Below are 15,855 nucleotides of genomic sequence, written 5' to 3'. Positions count from 1 at the left end.
CAACCAAATCAGAGCAACACATTCATAGCATACAAAGCGATCCATATCCACAGTTCTTGGCCAATCAGCGTTTTATATATCAACCAATCAGAGCAACACACATTCAGAGCATACAGAACAACATCCCACAGCACTAAGCCGCCTTAGTCATGGTGTCTCTTCAGAACAACAGAACAGTGACTAAGACAGACTCCAAGTACCATTAATTTCAAGAATCAATTTAACACTGAGTAAGAAAGCAAGTATTGATTATGTAGTTACTAATTACTTGCTCAGTTCCCAGAAGACCTGTAGAGAGTCAGAAGTGTGAAGAACCAGCCTTTCTTCTTTCTAATTGATTTTAGCAAAGGCCAGACAGTCAGCAACCATCAGGCTGACAGCATCTCACACCCCTATGCAAGTCTATTTTAAGCTTCCTGGCTAGAACCTTTGAGGCTACTGGATCATCTGCTGTGTGCCAAGAAAACAACTTAAATGTTACTAGTCACTTCTCTCTGTGTTGGTATCTCAAAGGCATTTGTGTAGGATAGACATTTTGTTAGTTTGTTTGCATAGTGCTTTCTTTGTGCCATAGTTCTTTTTTTCAAAGATCCTGCTTTCTCTTTGCCTGTTCCTTCTCTACAACAATCCGAGGTTGTTTTAGTGTTACTTTTCAACACCTTTCAATGTTGATATACTAACAGGTGTTCTGGTGGCTCAGCAAGTCACAGTGCAAAATCCAAAGATTTGTCCTAGCCCTGGTCACATAATAACACATAGCACTACTGAAGGAAGCCCAATTGGGCAGCCTCCAACCAGAAAGAGAGTTAAGAGCATGACAGAGGAGAATCAAGGCAGAGAACCTCACCCAGTACACAGGCGTTGTAATTGCTGTAGACTGGTGTGTTACAATGTGCATGTCACTCAATCATGTAACTAGAGAATAGAACTTACACCTCTGAGATTATTTCAAAGTCATCACTCTGCGGAGGCTTTATTCCAATTCCAGAAATATCTTGGCACTCAATCTTGATGACAAATTCTTTTGACTATATTTAGTGGTGGCAAATAACTTTTTTTTATTTTTGAGAATCAGCATTATTTTCAAATATAGCCAGGTCATTCAGAATTCTGAAGAATAAGATGGAAAAATCAATATCATCCTGGTATAAAACTAAAATGTTGGATATAGTAAAACAAGTTAGAATTTCCCATGCAGATATGAAAATCAGTTTTGAAAAAGAAATTTTATGCGACACTGACACCATTTTGTTATGAGAAAATTAGTCAATGCAACAACTTTCAAGGTCTTTTTCAATGGAGGTATAAATTCTGGAATCTCATTATTTACAATCCTTATTGGTGGCAGCAATCAGTTGTTTCAAGGTTCTTGGCCTCTTATCCAAAGAGCTGGAAATAAGGGCTCACACAGATTTGAAAAATAGCAAGATAATTTTATTCAAAGTGAAGCAATAATACAGATTAGAGAAAGATAAACTCAAGATGGGCAGTAGGCTACATGAGAACACTGAAGGCCTGAAATTATTGTTTGGGGTTTACTTTTATGTAGTTTAGTAACAGCTGTTTGGTTGATAGAAGTTGTAATATGAGTCATATTTTGCTTGGTAGATTAGGTCCTGTATTCATTTTTTCAACTGTGCATGTTTCTTCCCACAATGCATCTGATTTTAATTAGATGCACATCCAATTATGCATAGTTATAAGATGGGAAATAAGGAATTCTCCCTTAAACTTATACTTGAGGACAGTTTTGCCTTCCTGTGCATGCACCCAGAACAAATTCAGGCCACACTGAGCCCTTGGATCAAGATATGCTGAGAATATATTTAAGTAGAAACTGCCAGAGTGTGATTGTTTTTAGCGGAGGAGAAATATATCTCCTTGCTCTAAAAGAGAACGGCAGGGGACTAAGGGCACCTTACCTTGTTCTTGGTTGGGAGAGTTACCTGTGGTATCTGTTCTATTCTAATCCACCTTCATCTTCTTTGTCCATAAGCCTCCCCTGGGGATGGGCAAAGATTCAGGAATTATGAATTACATGTTTGCTTATATAAAGCTTTTCCTTTACTACATAAAAATTTAAATAATTCAGATTAACAAAGCACAGTAAACCTGGCAGTTCTTGTATCTAGTCCACATCACTTTGCTACCTTATGTTAATGTATGCAATAAATCAAAGTCAACTCATTAACATTGAGCAGAAGTACAGTAGTTTACCTGACATCTCCCAAGAACTTCTATGTCATGAATATGGCATCTATGTGGATGTAGACAAGAAGCCATCATCCCATAAAGAGACATTCGTAGATAGCGGTAAAGACAACCCTTTAGTGTCTTGTTTAGCACATACAGTGGTAATGAAGTCCTAACCTAACCTCACCTCACAGATGAGCAAACTGAGTCTCATGGGAGGGAGATGGATTTTGTCACTGGGAATGACTTGAAAGGTTCTTCCCACTTCTACTGGCTGCATTTGTTTATTCATGACTCTGAATGAGTCAGGACCAAGGAGGGTATGCTGATTTCAAAGTCCTTCAGAGAACAAGAGCACACACCTACTCTACAAAGGCAAGAATTCCTTCATCAAACTTCCCTTTGGCCTAAGCCCTGGGACTTCAAGGGCATTGAGAAAAATAATAGAAAACACCATCCGACTTAATCCTCCTAAAATCAGCAGCTTGGTCTTGAATGAATGAAGCAATACACATCCGAGATTCTCCGCCACGCCTCACTTAACAGGCCGGGGAGTTGAGGTTCCCACTGGGGTGAGTCGCTCCCGCGGTCTACCCGTGGCCGCCCGGTGCGGCAGAGGCCTGGTCCTCAGGCCAGTCTAGCGCGTCCCGCGGGCCCCGCAGAGGTGCCAGGCATTCGCGGAAGCCCGCCCGCGGGGGAGCAAGCGGCTCCCGAGGAGCCGCGCAGGGGGATGCTGGAGCCTGCCCAGGTGCTTCCTCATCTATGGGCCCCAGGCCCACCCCCTCAAAGCTGTCCATCATCGGGGCGGCGGCGCGCGCAGACCCACCTTCACCAGCAACAGGGCGTGGCCACGTGGGCGCGCGCACGCGTGGAGCCAATAGGCAGGCCGTGCCAAATGGAAGGGATTGTCTGACCCCCGTGACGTCACAAAACTGGCGGGGAGCGCGCCCTCTTCCGCCCCCGCCCCTCTGGCCCCGGCCTAGCTCCGCCGGGTCCCGCCCAATCGCCCTCGCACAGCCAATCGGAAGGCGGGAAGCGCACGAGCGCACGCGGGGGCGGGGCAGGGTGGCGGCCGGGCGAGGCAGGGGCGCGGAGTGGGCCGGCCTGGGCCGAGCTGCCGCGCTCCGGGGAGCTGCGCGGTGCTGAGGGGAGGAAGCGCACGGAGGGGTGCGGCCGCCACCCGGGGCAGACGGCGGCGGGTGCTCTCCGGGGCCCGGTTCGTATCCTCGTCCACCGCTGCCGGGTCGGGAGGGGGCGTCGGGGCGGTGAGGTGGAGGGCGCGCGTGGGCAGCGACCGCGGGTGGAGGGCCGGCCGGGTGCGCGCGGGGCCTCGGTCGGGACGAGCCGCCGCGGGCCCCGGGCGGCACCGGGCTGTCAGCGCGTGGGACGTCCGCTGTGGCCGGGGCGTGTCCGCCCGGGCCGGCCGCTGACACGCGCGGCCCCGCGTGGCCGCGCCGGCTGCCCGCGGCGGGCTGCGCCTCGCGGGCTGCGGAAGCGGGCGCCGCGTGGGACCGGGCGGGCCTGAGGATGCTGCGCGCCCGTGGGCTCGGCGCGCCGGCTGCATGGAGCGGCCGCGCTGCGCCTGTCCGGGCTCCCGGAGTCCTCCGCCTGGGGCCGTGGTGCCGCCTGGCCGGCAGGGTGGGTTTGTTTGGTTTCCTCTTCTCCCCTCCCCTTTCTCCCCCCTCCATTCTCTCCTCCCTCCCAGCCCATTCACTGGGCTGCCGCGAGACCTCGCCCCTCCTCCGCTCCCGCCTCCCCGCCACCGCCTCCTCTAATGAGCATCTCTGCCTTGCTTTCAATGGGCCGCTGCTGCTGTCGCTGCTGCTGTCCGCGCGGTTTGTGGATGTTGTCGGCTCCGTGTTGTGATGACAGGAGAATGTGTGTGTGTCCCGGGCCCAGACGAATTGGTAGGTATCCACGTAACTACCTGTGATGGGTACCCAGGAAGGATGGTGACTGATTTTGTGTATGAATGGATGGCTCTTAGGGGTCCGCGCGGAATTCAGGGGTGCGATAGGAAAAGGGAGACAAAGGCGCTCTGGACCAGAAGAATTTCTTTGATATCTTCTTAGTAAGTACGATTTTTGGGTAGGGACAAACGAAACTGACCAAACAAGTGATGGTTTGGTGCCTTGTGTCTTAAGGATAAGGGTTTCTTCATTCTTGTAGATACTGAGATGTGAAATGGCTAGGCATTTCCAGAAAATGCTGAAAAACCACAAACCTTTATGCAGGGTGTTTAATGCAATTAGATTACATAAACGGAGGTTCTCATACATGTAATGACTAGTGTGTTTCTTTTCATTTGCATCAGAAGCTTTGCAAGGCCGAGAAGCTCCGGAGTAGGTGCACCAGTATCATTTCTTAATTGATTTGGCCAGTGGGTTTATTGATGAAGTGGAATAATTTCTTGGCATACGCTTTGCCGAACACATCAGAAAGAATAGATGGAGCGCTCACTGTTTCTGGTTACGGCGCATCCTTTTATTAGTCATTGCCAATATCAGCCAAATCTGCCTAGGACTGAGATGCTGCACAGAGTGTTGCCAAGTCTGAGCCATGATGGTGTATGAACCTTAAAAAAAAACAAGAATGTGAGATTATTCCAGTTTACCAACAACTACCTTGATATTTTTATTGCCTAATGAGGAAGCTTCTATTTTGTTAATTTATCAAGTTTATCAGGATTTCACAGAGGTTTTCTGTTGAATCACAGGCAGCTTTAAAAGGCTATTAAGAATTTTTCAAAGCATTTAGTAGCGTATTGACTTGTACCATTTCTAGTCTGATGAAAATGCTATATAATTGGTACTGACCTGATAGAATGTTTATTAATTAAAGGGCAGACTTTCATGAATTCAACTTCCCCTAAGAATTTGCCTTTTGAAAGCATATTAGGAGCTGGAATGAAATCCATATGCTAAGCTGTGAATAACTAAAAAGATACAGTTGAAAACAAATCACTCACTCTCTGCTATTTTGACTTTTAATCTCATACTTTTGCTGTCAAGAAAAAATGCAGAGGGCTTGAATTTAAATGTTCAAAGCACCTGCTGCATGAATCCTGAGCTTTTTGGCTACCAGGCTTCATTAATTTCTAATTGACTTTAAAAGCAGAAACCCAGGAACTTAAGGAATGGGAAGGTTTCCTAGCTGCGTTAATCCTTGAGTAGATGTTAAACTGTTAAGCCTTTGCCCCCCTCCCCACCACCACCACCTTAAGTTTTAAAGTAATACAAACAGATTCTGGAGAAAATTTACTTTGATTAAAATTGAACCTATATTTTAGTTTTTAATGATAGTTTTTGCAGCATAAAATAGCTTTTTTGCATACATGCATGAAAAAGAGGTATGGTTTGTATCTACAAGCCACTGTTGGTGTGGTACCACATTTGCACACATCCCCTGGCTCAGTCCTGTACCCTTAACCTTTGGATGACTTTCAGGTGTTCAGTTTGAACTGTTGTTATTTAGGTGGTTAGTACCAGTAAATTCTTGTTGTTAGGGATTTCTTTTTCTCATTTCAGAAGGCTTACTAATGAAATTATAGTTCTCTTTAGTGTGTACTTTTGTCTTTGGGTTTAGAAACAAGTCTCTTCTTGTAGTTGAGTACTTTACTATTTACAGAAGACATCCTGTCCAGCAGCTGGGTTTGGTGCTCTCTACAAAAGCAGAAACAAAGCTGAATTTTCAATGTTTGGTTTTCTCTGTTCCCTCCTTTTCACTTTTTACTTCCTTAGTACCCACCAAAAAGTACATGAAAATTACTTAACACGGAAGTACTTCATTTTTTTCTTAGTAGATTCAGCTTTTGGAAAAAATAGTTGATAATAAAATTTGTTTCTTTTTTATCTTTGTTTATTTAAAGCAGTTCTAAAATCTGTTTCTTGTAGGTTAAGTGAATACTTCAGACAGTATCTTAGGAATTCAGAGAAAATATGTTACTGGAGATTTTTTTTCTGGTATACATTATTTGAAATTGTGATTTTTGTTCACTTAAGTTTTCTAGATAAATACCTATTGTAAAATAATGTCTTCAGAATACTCCTAATGCTATACTGTTATAACCCAAACCTTGGACTTAATTTATAGTTCTTTGTTGCTTTCTTATGACAAGTAGATACATGTTTTTTAACTGAAAGAGAAAACATTTCTTAAGGAGTAAATAGGGATCTCTAATAGATGAAATAACATTTCTGTAGCTTGCTCTTACGACCGCTAAGCAAGGAACAATGGTGGCAGGTTAATTAAATTCTGAATTGGGATCCCTTTATGTTACCAAGATCAGGATTATAGCTAAGAATACTTGAATTTTTTTAATCACAAATGGCACAGGAAAATTCAGCAATGAATCAAAAAAGCCTGCATTTGATTTCAAAGCCCCAATACGTCAAACATAAAAGCATGGATCCTAAAGAGGTTTTAGCATGTCTGCTTCCATGTAGTCACTTAAAGTTTCATGGGGAGAGCCCCGGAGAGGTGAACTGTCATTTCTAGGATCAGTTGGTGAAGAGCAGACCTCTTTAGCTCACTAAGTTGGCACAGTAGTACAGAGAAGGAAACTTTACAAGACCGTCCACTGAATCTGTTTTAATTTTATGTCGGAAATGTTTTATGTAAGTTAAGTGAACATTGTATTAGTATAGTGGTATATTTATATCATTTACCAATAATGTATAAATATGCATTTGTTAAGGATATATTAACACTTTTAGTGATAGCCATGTGCAGTCAAATGCCAACAGATTGACCGCAGGTCAAGGAACAGATCTTCATAAGTGTTAGAAGTAACTGTGCAAATGGGAGCTCTAAAGCCGCCTTTGAAAAAGCATAGAGAAGGAGAAGGGTGATTGGGCAGGTAGACTGCTGCGGCACAGTGTTACATAACTTCCTGCTCGGCTTTCTCCAGCCAGATCTGTGTGTGTGCTGAGCAGTTTGTACTGCACACAGAAATACAAAGGAAAGAGAAATTTAAGTATAGTTCAGTCTTGGCTTCATGAATGGCTAAGGCTTGTAATTGCCATAAAACACCTTATAGAAATTACCTAGCATACGGATTTTCATATAAATTCCCTTAGTATTTTCTATAAAGCAAAGCTTGTCAAATAATCTGGAGTGTAACTTATCTGTGTGTGTATCTGTCTTAATTGCTCTCTAGGAATCCCAGTCAGAACGTCCAGCCTACCACTGTTCTCTGATGCCATGCCAGCACCGACTCAACTGTTTTTTCCTCTCTTCCGTAACTGTGAACTGAGCAGAATCTATGGCACTGCATGTTACTGCCACCACAAACATCTCTGCTGCTCACCACCGTACATTCCTCAGAATCGTCTGAGATACACACCCCATCCAGCATATGCTACCTTTTGTAGACCAAGGGAGAACTGGTGGCAGTATACTCAAGGAAGGAGATACGCTTCTACACCTCAGAAATTTTACCTCACACCTCCACAAGTCAACAGCATCCTTAAAGCTAATGAATACAGTTTCAAAGTACCAGAATTTGACGGCAAAAATGTCAGTTCCATTCTTGGATTTGACAGCAATCAGCTGCCTGCAAATGCACCCATTGAGGACCGGAGAAGTGCAGCAACCTGCTTGCAGACCAGAGGGATGCTTTTAGGGGTTTTTGATGGTCATGCAGGCTGTGCTTGTTCCCAGGCAGTCAGTGAAAGACTCTTCTATTACATTGCTGTTTCCTTGTTACCCCATGAGACTTTGCTAGAGATTGAAAATGCAGTGGAGAGTGGTCGGGCACTATTGCCTATCCTTCAGTGGCATAAGCACCCCAATGATTACTTCAGTAAGGAGGCATCCAAATTGTATTTCAACAGCTTGAGGACTTACTGGCAAGAGCTTATAGACCTCAATACTGGAGAATCAGCTGATATTGATGTTAAGGAGGCTTTAATTAATGCTTTCAAGAGACTTGATAATGACATTTCATTGGAGGCTCAAGTTGGTGATCCTAATTCTTTTCTAAATTATCTGGTGCTTCGGGTGGCGTTTTCTGGGGCTACTGCTTGTGTGGCCCATGTAGATGGTGTTGACCTCCATGTGGCTAACACTGGTGATAGTAGAGCCATGCTGGGTGTGCAAGAAGAAGATGGCTCTTGGTCAGCAGTCACACTTTCTAATGACCACAATGCTCAGAATGAGAGAGAATTAGAACGTCTGAAATTGGAACACCCAAAGAATGAGGCCAAGAGTGTGGTGAAGCAGGATCGGCTGCTTGGTTTGCTGATGCCTTTTAGGGCTTTTGGAGATGTAAAGTTCAAATGGAGCATTGACCTTCAAAAGAGAGTGATAGAGTCTGGCCCAGACCAGTTGAATGACAATGAATATACCAAGTTTATCCCTCCCAACTATCATACACCTCCTTATCTCACTGCTGAGCCAGAGGTAACTTACCACCGATTAAGGCCACAGGATAAATTCCTAGTGTTGGCAACTGATGGGTTGTGGGAGACGATGCATAGACAGGATGTGGTTAGGATTGTGGGTGAGTACTTAACTGGTATGCATCACCAACAGCCAATTGCTGTTGGTGGGTACAAGGTGACTCTGGGACAGATGCATGGCCTTTTAACAGAAAGGAGAGCAAAGATGTCATCCGTCTTTGAGGATCAGAATGCAGCAACCCATCTCATTCGCCATGCTGTAGGCAACAATGAGTTTGGAGCTGTCGATCATGAACGACTCTCTAAAATGCTTAGTCTTCCTGAAGAACTTGCTCGGATGTATAGAGATGACATTACAATCATTGTAGTTCAGTTCAATTCTCATGTTGTAGGAGCATATCAAAACCAGGAATAGTGAGTGATGTTATCCTGGCAGTTCTCCAGTTTGAAGGGCAGATTAATTTGAAAGAAACTAATACAATAATATTCCAGTGGGTCATCCTAAACACTTCCCATCTGATGCTCTAGCTAGTCCAGTATTCCAGATTGACTGCAGCAGATAGCATCATGAGTGTCTCTTGTGTCCTGTTGCCCCTCATGGTACCTGCACTTGAGGCACCTTGGTTCCTTATTGCAGGTGTCTTGTAACGGTGACTTACTAACCTAAGAATATGAAAATTGGCAGATAGGATCTTGAATAGGTCAAAAGCAAGGATCTTTCTGAGAGTAAAAGGCAAAAAAAAAAAAAAAAAAACAACCCATCCCCATCTGCACTCCTTTCATCATAAGGATTCTAATATACATGAGAATATTTATTACATGATTTTTAAAAATAGTCCATGTATTATTCACAAACATTTATTTTAGCCTGAAGTATTTTTCAGTAAGCCATAAATGACCATGAACCAAGAAATCTGATTTGTAAGTTTTTGTGATTGTGTGATAAAACATGCTTCCCAGATGGAAAGAATTCTAAACTGTCCTTCCTTACCCGTGATTTCCTCAGTGTAACTGAAATAATTTGTTTAGCTACTCCTAAAACACAATAAAGGTTCTTAGTTTTATTTATCCTTCTAGTGAATGTTAAATGAAGAAAAAATGTTTTTTCAGTTTGTATTGAGAGAAGCTTTATTTAGTTTGAAATAAAGATACTCAGAATGAAAAGAGACTGCTATGTTTAATTCTTGTCACCTATAGCTACCAGCATGTTACTGTTCTATAATCCCCAAAGTCTTGGCAAGCTGTGTGTGTGGTGGGTAAACAAACTGCTGTTGAGAAATCATACATCTTTATTTGTGATAGGAGTTTTCATGAATTTTGGAATTTTAAGGATAACATATGTAATAAGTTTAAATATCAACTCAAGTAGTAATATTTTAATATTGTATTATGACAGTTTGAGGAAAATTTTTGTCCCCACTTAGGTCAATTAAAATAATTTGGATTAAAATTATTAAATGCTTTAAATATATTGTACCTTGTAATATATGTGTTAAGATATATACATGAGACACTTTTAAATAGTAATCTGTGCATGCTGATACAGAACACTTAGTAGCATCATGTATTTGCAGCAGTCTCCATAATTATATGCAGTCCTTTCTAATACTGTATCAGAGTACATGAAAATAAATATATTCAAGTAGGCTATTTAGGAGTTGATTTGATATGCATCAAATGGTACTTTTGTTCCTGCATTTAATGGTGATCTGTGTACAGCTGTGCGTATATTTTCATCACTTATTCACTATTAAACATAGCTATGACTTCGTTAAAATTCACATAGGTTTTTTTTTTTTTATACAAAACGTGATTGTTGTATAATTAGTTGGAAATATAGGAGTCCTTTCAGAATTCTGTAGGATCTGAAGTACATGTTCAGGGACTCCAGATTTTGATTCCTAAATCAGTATATAGCAGGATTGGCTGCAAAATTAGGTCCAAATGAAAGTAGACTCAGGAAGATTACAGCTCAGAACATCTTAGGATTTGTTTTCTGAAGTACTTTTTGGTTTTGTTTTTTAAAGTCAACTTTTTAAATATCACTTTTTTATTTTGGGTGGGGAAAGACTATTACATATTCTAAATGTTTTTAGAGACATCATCTTAGGATGAAAAATATACACTACAGTATGAAACCCCACTTTTAGTACTGTTTGGAATTGCTTTTTAATACCACCACTTGAGAGATCTATGTTACATGTTGACAAATGTCACAGTATAATACAGCAAATACAAATATTGCTTTCTGTGCTCATGAAAAGAAAGTGGGCCTTATTATCCAAGAAGTTTTGTCTACAGCCTGGAAGCAAACCTACATGTATAGAAAAGAAAATCCAATGTGGAAATGAAAATAACTGGGTATTCAAAAATCTTTAGGTACTGTTATTTAAAAGCAGTTGTGATTTTTTTTGTAACTCGTCACCGTGACATGATGTCTAGAAGTGTAATGTCAGTTTGTGTAAATATTCATGGACTTTAGTCTTTCAATTTTGTTTTATTTAAATTTTCTTACATGTATTCAATTCCTGTATTTATATTTAGTCGGTGCTTCATGTTACATGTAATATGCCCTGAACTAGTTAACAGGAATGGTGGTATGACACTTGGTTTGAATGCTGTCTGTGGTTGGAGAAATGCCCACAGTGAATTAAAGCTTTATATCTGCTTTCTGAGAGGCCTGTGTGGGTTTTTAATAATAGTGTTCACTGTCTGCCTTCTATGGGTAGTAGGTTGTACTCAACTTTAGGAACCAATAAATAGCATTTTAATTATTCAAGTCCAGTTATAATTTATATTCAATAAAATTAAAAGGCTTTACATTTATAATATGAGATTTGGGTGTCAGTATCCATTAGAGAACTTTCCCATTATACCAGAAAGTGACTTCATGTTCTGTTGTAGTTAATCCTTCTACACATAAAACTTGTGCCCTGTATAAACAGAATAGTGGTACCTTTTTAGAACTTCGTGTAAATGAAGTTGTGTACTCTCTAGCTTTTTTTTTTAAAGGTTATTTTATGTTAAATGTTTCATGGGCTGTTCCTTATTCGATGAGTAGCCATCCCATTGTAAAGATAGACTGCCTAATTGTTGAAGTAATTTCTTAACTTTGTCCGTTCTCTTAACATTTTTAGTCCACACCAAGTCTCCCTCTAAGTCAATTTTTAGATGGATGCTTTCTTAGGAATACTGTTTGGCTAAGGTTCAGCTTCATCTTTACAAATGCAAATACAGGTGAGTTTTATAGACCTTCATAACCTTAATGGGGAGGAGTCTGTTTTAATGTCCTAGCTCTGAAAATAAAAGACGCAAAATTGTCTTGGTGAAAATTTGGAGAATGGTTATTTGGGTATTAACCAAGCTTTTCATCATGACAATTTTGCATTTATTGCAGTACTGGGGATTGAACCTAGGCCCTTGGGTAACATGTTAGGCAGGTGTTCTGTCACTGAGCCACACCTCTAGCCCTCCTTTTGCTTTTTTGGTTAGTACTAACTTCACTATTTCATATATACATACTATACTTTGATTTTAACACAGGGTCCTCCTAAGTGGCCCAGGCATGCTTTGAACTTTAAAATCTGTCCTATGTCCTAGCCTTGCAAATAGCTAAAGTAACAGGCCTGTATCATCAGGCCCAGTTCTGTTTTAGTAAACAAGGTTAGCACTGTTTGGACAAGAGCTTCCCCTTTTACTAGGCAAACACATTTCTGAATTTGGTTTATTGTTAAGTTTGTCCTTAAGTATAGAAAGAAGGTCTTGGAAGTTGTATTTTTAAGCTGAATATTTATGACTTCATAAATAATATTTGATACCATGAAATTCTTCAGATTTGCAAGTTGAATCTTGTTGAATTGGTGTGGTGTCCCAACCACTTCCAGGAAGAGCTAAGTGACTGAAGACAATGATATTGGAATTGACATTGTAGTATGAAGGTCATTTCTTTTGTGTACAGAATTAATTTACTTTGAAAGCAAAACTGAATCCCACTAAACCCTACCTGTCCAGTTCTTAATACAATTTACCTTGGGTGAAATTCAACAATACACAGCATTGTTTTCTAAACAAGACTCATATTACAAATCTTCAAAGTAAATATATTAAGAATGATGTTCGTGTAGTTAAAGTCTTATGTACTAGCCACTAATGATCATACAGTGCACACATTTTTAATAACCACACTATAGAGGTGGAATTATTTAGCCAATATATAGGTTCATAATTTATGCACCTAATTGTTGCAGTACTTTTTGAACTTTGTCTATATAGACTTTCAGATCTTCCAGGGCAGCGTCCATGGGTTATGTTTCTTTGAGTCAGCACAATGTTGAATAAAGTTTGTTCATTTTATTTTACATTAGAAATTTTGCTGTGGGCTGTCTTTCTGTATGCTGTGAATATGTGTTGCTCTGATTGGTTGATAAGTAAAGCCTTTTGGCCTATGGCAAGTCAGGTTATAGCTAGGCGGGAAACAGAGGAGAAGGAGGGCAGAGATGCCAACCACCACCAGGAGAAGCAAGATATGAAAATACTGGTAAGCCATGGCCATGTGACAACTTACAGATTAATAGAAATGGGTCAAATTATAAGAGCTAGCTAGCAAGAAGCCTGCAATAGGCCATGCAATTGGTAATTAATATTAAGCCTCTGGATGATTATTTTATAAGCAGCTGTGGGACCTTGGGCCGGGCAAGACCAGAGAAAACTTCCGGCTACAAAATTGTACAAACAAAAAGCCAATGTGGACTTCAAGAATATATCTTGCTTTCCTGTATTAGAAGACACTTCAATCAGGTGCAGGAGAATTAGTTTATTCTTGTAACAGTCATTTAATTCTGCAGTTAACAGTCAAGATTTCTAAAATGTTAACTAAAAGACTTGCTGCAAAGACCTACTGTTTGAAGGGCCAGTGTACAAATTAACCCCTTTGTAGCCCCCACCCCTCCTCCTATTCCTAGGGAGATGGCTTCCTAAACTGGGAAGAGACCCAAAGGATTCAGTTATATAAACAAGTCAGTTGGACCCAAAACATCAATTCCAGCACACTATTCTCTCCAGTAAAACTTCACCACAGGGTCCTAACCCAGCCCTTGACCCTCAAAAGTGTCCTGAGTGCACCATGTGAGAGGTGTTCAGGGAAGACCCCCTCCCCACCAATAACCACCACTACTTTTGGGAAGTATCTGACACCTAGCCCTCAAAGGGTTTTCTCACCTTAAATTGCCATATTACTACCTAAAGGTTAAGCCTTGATCTTTCTCTTTTAAGTCTTACCCATGTCACTCACTTTATCTGCAGCTCTCAGTCCACCAAATGGTGTCTAATTCACTGTCATGCTGGAAGTTAGTGAATGTATTCTGCCCTGAGAAACCTCAAACCCTAGGCACTTACAACAAACCAGATGCCATCGAGTCAAAATAGCCAAAGATTTTCATCTCATTAACAGTGATTAATGAAGTTATCTTCTTAGAGGACAGGAACTGATTGGCTGGTAGTGTTAAGAGCCCAGCCTTGTGGCAAGAATGCTTGAAGAATGGGAAACATGACAAGAGACCTAAAGAGAAATTGAGAAGAGAAAGAATGTTGAAGTAGTGATTAGAGGCTGTAATCGGGGCAGGGAGCATCAGCTCCTCGGATACCTTGGACCTGTGGCAGCAGTGAAACATAGAAGAAAGACAGCAGCGTGCCCAGCAGTGAGGAGGACGGGATGATAAAGCACACTTTTAAGCTCTCATAAACAACTTCTATGCTTTATGCTATAGCAGTAACAGGTGAACAGTTGTTAGCATGGCCATTTTGCCTTGGTCTGTTAGGTAAGAAGGAAAAAGGGAAGTGTCTGAAGCTGGCCATATGGAAGTGAGTTGAGTGCCCAAATGGACAGTTTTCCCGAAAGAACTTTGCTCAGAAGTTTTCTCACTGCAAACATGAGAGTATGTTAGACAGCCTAATTTAACTTGAGAAGAACAGAGACAGGATAATTAAAGCCTTGATGTGAGGAAAAACAGCTGTGAGACTGAGCAGACCAGAGAACGCAGGCCATGCTGGCTGAGGTCATGTCTGGGTGTCTGCTGATCAAGGGTGCTAAGATGGCATCAGAACTAAAAAGTGCATTGACCTGGCAGTTGCAGTACAGTAACCACAGCTGTTTCTTGAGCACTTGCTATATGGCAGACCCTCAGAGAAGCACTGATGATGTGTTTTTATTTAATCCCAGTGCCAGGTAGTCTGTGGCCCCATAACCCCCTCTCTCATTGTCACTGCCTGGTCTCTTTTCCAGGGATCCAACTTGACAAGCTACACCCTCAGGTCTCACTTGTGTCCCAGTGACATTTTTGGTTCAATCAACAGATAATACCAGCAGCTAATCAGAGAGAGAGAGAGAGAGAGAGAGAGAGAGAGAGAGAGAGAGAGAGAGAGAGAGAGAGAGAGAGATGTTGAGGGGATGTTTCTTCCTCTTTTTCTACTAGCTAGGGGCTGCAGAGAAAGCTAGATCCATCTTCTAGAATTCCAGGTCTCTCTAGGATCAAGTAATACTTTTTTCTGCCTTTGGCATGGAATTCCCTAGTCCTGTTAGTTTCTGCAAGCCCCACCAATCTTTGTTCCCTCACCATTGCTCAAACCTCTGTAAATACCCATTTGAACCATTTAGGGTAAAGTTCGTTTTGTGCCAAGACCTAAAGAGTGTCATCTTTAAGGTGAACTTAGGTACTATATTCCCTACAAGCACATAAGACTGTATAACTCAGCATTACCCACCACACAAACTTAATCTGTGTTTCAAAGCCTGCATGTTTCATCACCACACTGCCAAGCCTTTCCCTGTATCCAGAATGATTCCCTCAGTATCAGAATCAGTATCAGATTCCCTCAGTATCAGTGCAAAAATCCACACAGGAAGAAGCAAAGACTGAGGTTGCCCAGCAGTTAATACAGTGCATAGGGAATGGAGCCACCCACAAATAAGTGGAGTGTGCCTGAGAATATACACTAAATTGTGCCTGTATAAATTTTAACCAGAAGTGTCTGTCACTCCGTAATGTATTGCAGTGTCCAAGTATTGAGCTCTAAGTTCCCCATTTCATTTGGTGAAATGTATATAGGCAATCACCTATAGTCCAGGCACTAAGGCTAACTGTTGAAGATAAAGGTGACTAAGACAGAAAGTCTGCCTTCAGGGAACTCACGTTATTTGGGAGGAAAATTACTCTTGTGTTTAAAGAATAATTACTTTTCTGTAGGTAAGAAATTGAAACAAGTA

At 41.5% G+C, this 15,855-nt stretch overlaps 1 protein-coding gene and 1 long non-coding RNA gene across 10 annotated transcripts in view; one reads left to right on the top strand and one right to left on the bottom strand.

Annotated features, from left to right (window-relative positions):
- The window catches only part of LOC128096134 (uncharacterized), a 64,494-nt gene extending 61,334 nt beyond the window's left edge, over positions 1-3,160 (bottom strand). For all 4 annotated transcript variants that reach the window (XR_008213539.1, XR_008213538.1, XR_008213541.1 and 1 more), the window contains exons 1-2: positions 3,020-3,160; positions 1,923-2,002 (exon numbers count right to left, since the gene is read on the bottom strand). This is a non-coding gene — a long non-coding RNA (uncharacterized LOC128096134). The remainder of the gene's footprint in view (positions 1-1,922; positions 2,003-3,019) is intronic.
- Positions 3,161-3,294: 134 nt separating this feature from the next.
- Positions 3,295-11,269, top strand: Pdp1 (pyruvate dehydrogenase phosphatase catalytic subunit 1). 6 transcript variants are annotated; one of them, XM_052715300.1, is made up of 3 exons: positions 3,303-3,409; positions 4,066-4,100; positions 7,352-11,269. In XM_052715300.1, exons 2-3 carry the CDS (start codon positions 4,070-4,072, stop codon positions 9,007-9,009), a joined length of 1,689 nt encoding a protein of 562 aa, XP_052571260.1. In that variant the 5' UTR covers positions 3,303-3,409; positions 4,066-4,069; the 3' UTR covers positions 9,010-11,269. The 6 variants fall into 6 exon arrangements, with proteins under 6 accessions (XP_052571262.1, XP_052571260.1, XP_052571259.1 ...); XM_052715301.1 differs by lacking the exon at positions 3,303-3,409 and adding an exon at positions 3,762-3,831; XM_052715302.1 differs by lacking the exon at positions 4,066-4,100 and having other exon boundaries at positions 3,295-3,409.
- Positions 11,270-15,855: the final 4,586 nt, after the last annotated feature.

Source organism: Peromyscus californicus, unplaced genomic scaffold (assembly GCF_007827085.1).
Source record: "Peromyscus californicus insignis strain IS unplaced genomic scaffold, ASM782708v3 Scaffold_5__1_contigs__length_169319896, whole genome shotgun sequence".
Classification (NCBI taxonomy): domain Eukaryota; kingdom Metazoa; phylum Chordata; class Mammalia; order Rodentia; family Cricetidae; genus Peromyscus; species Peromyscus californicus.
This window is presented reverse-complemented; position numbering and strand designations above follow the sequence as displayed.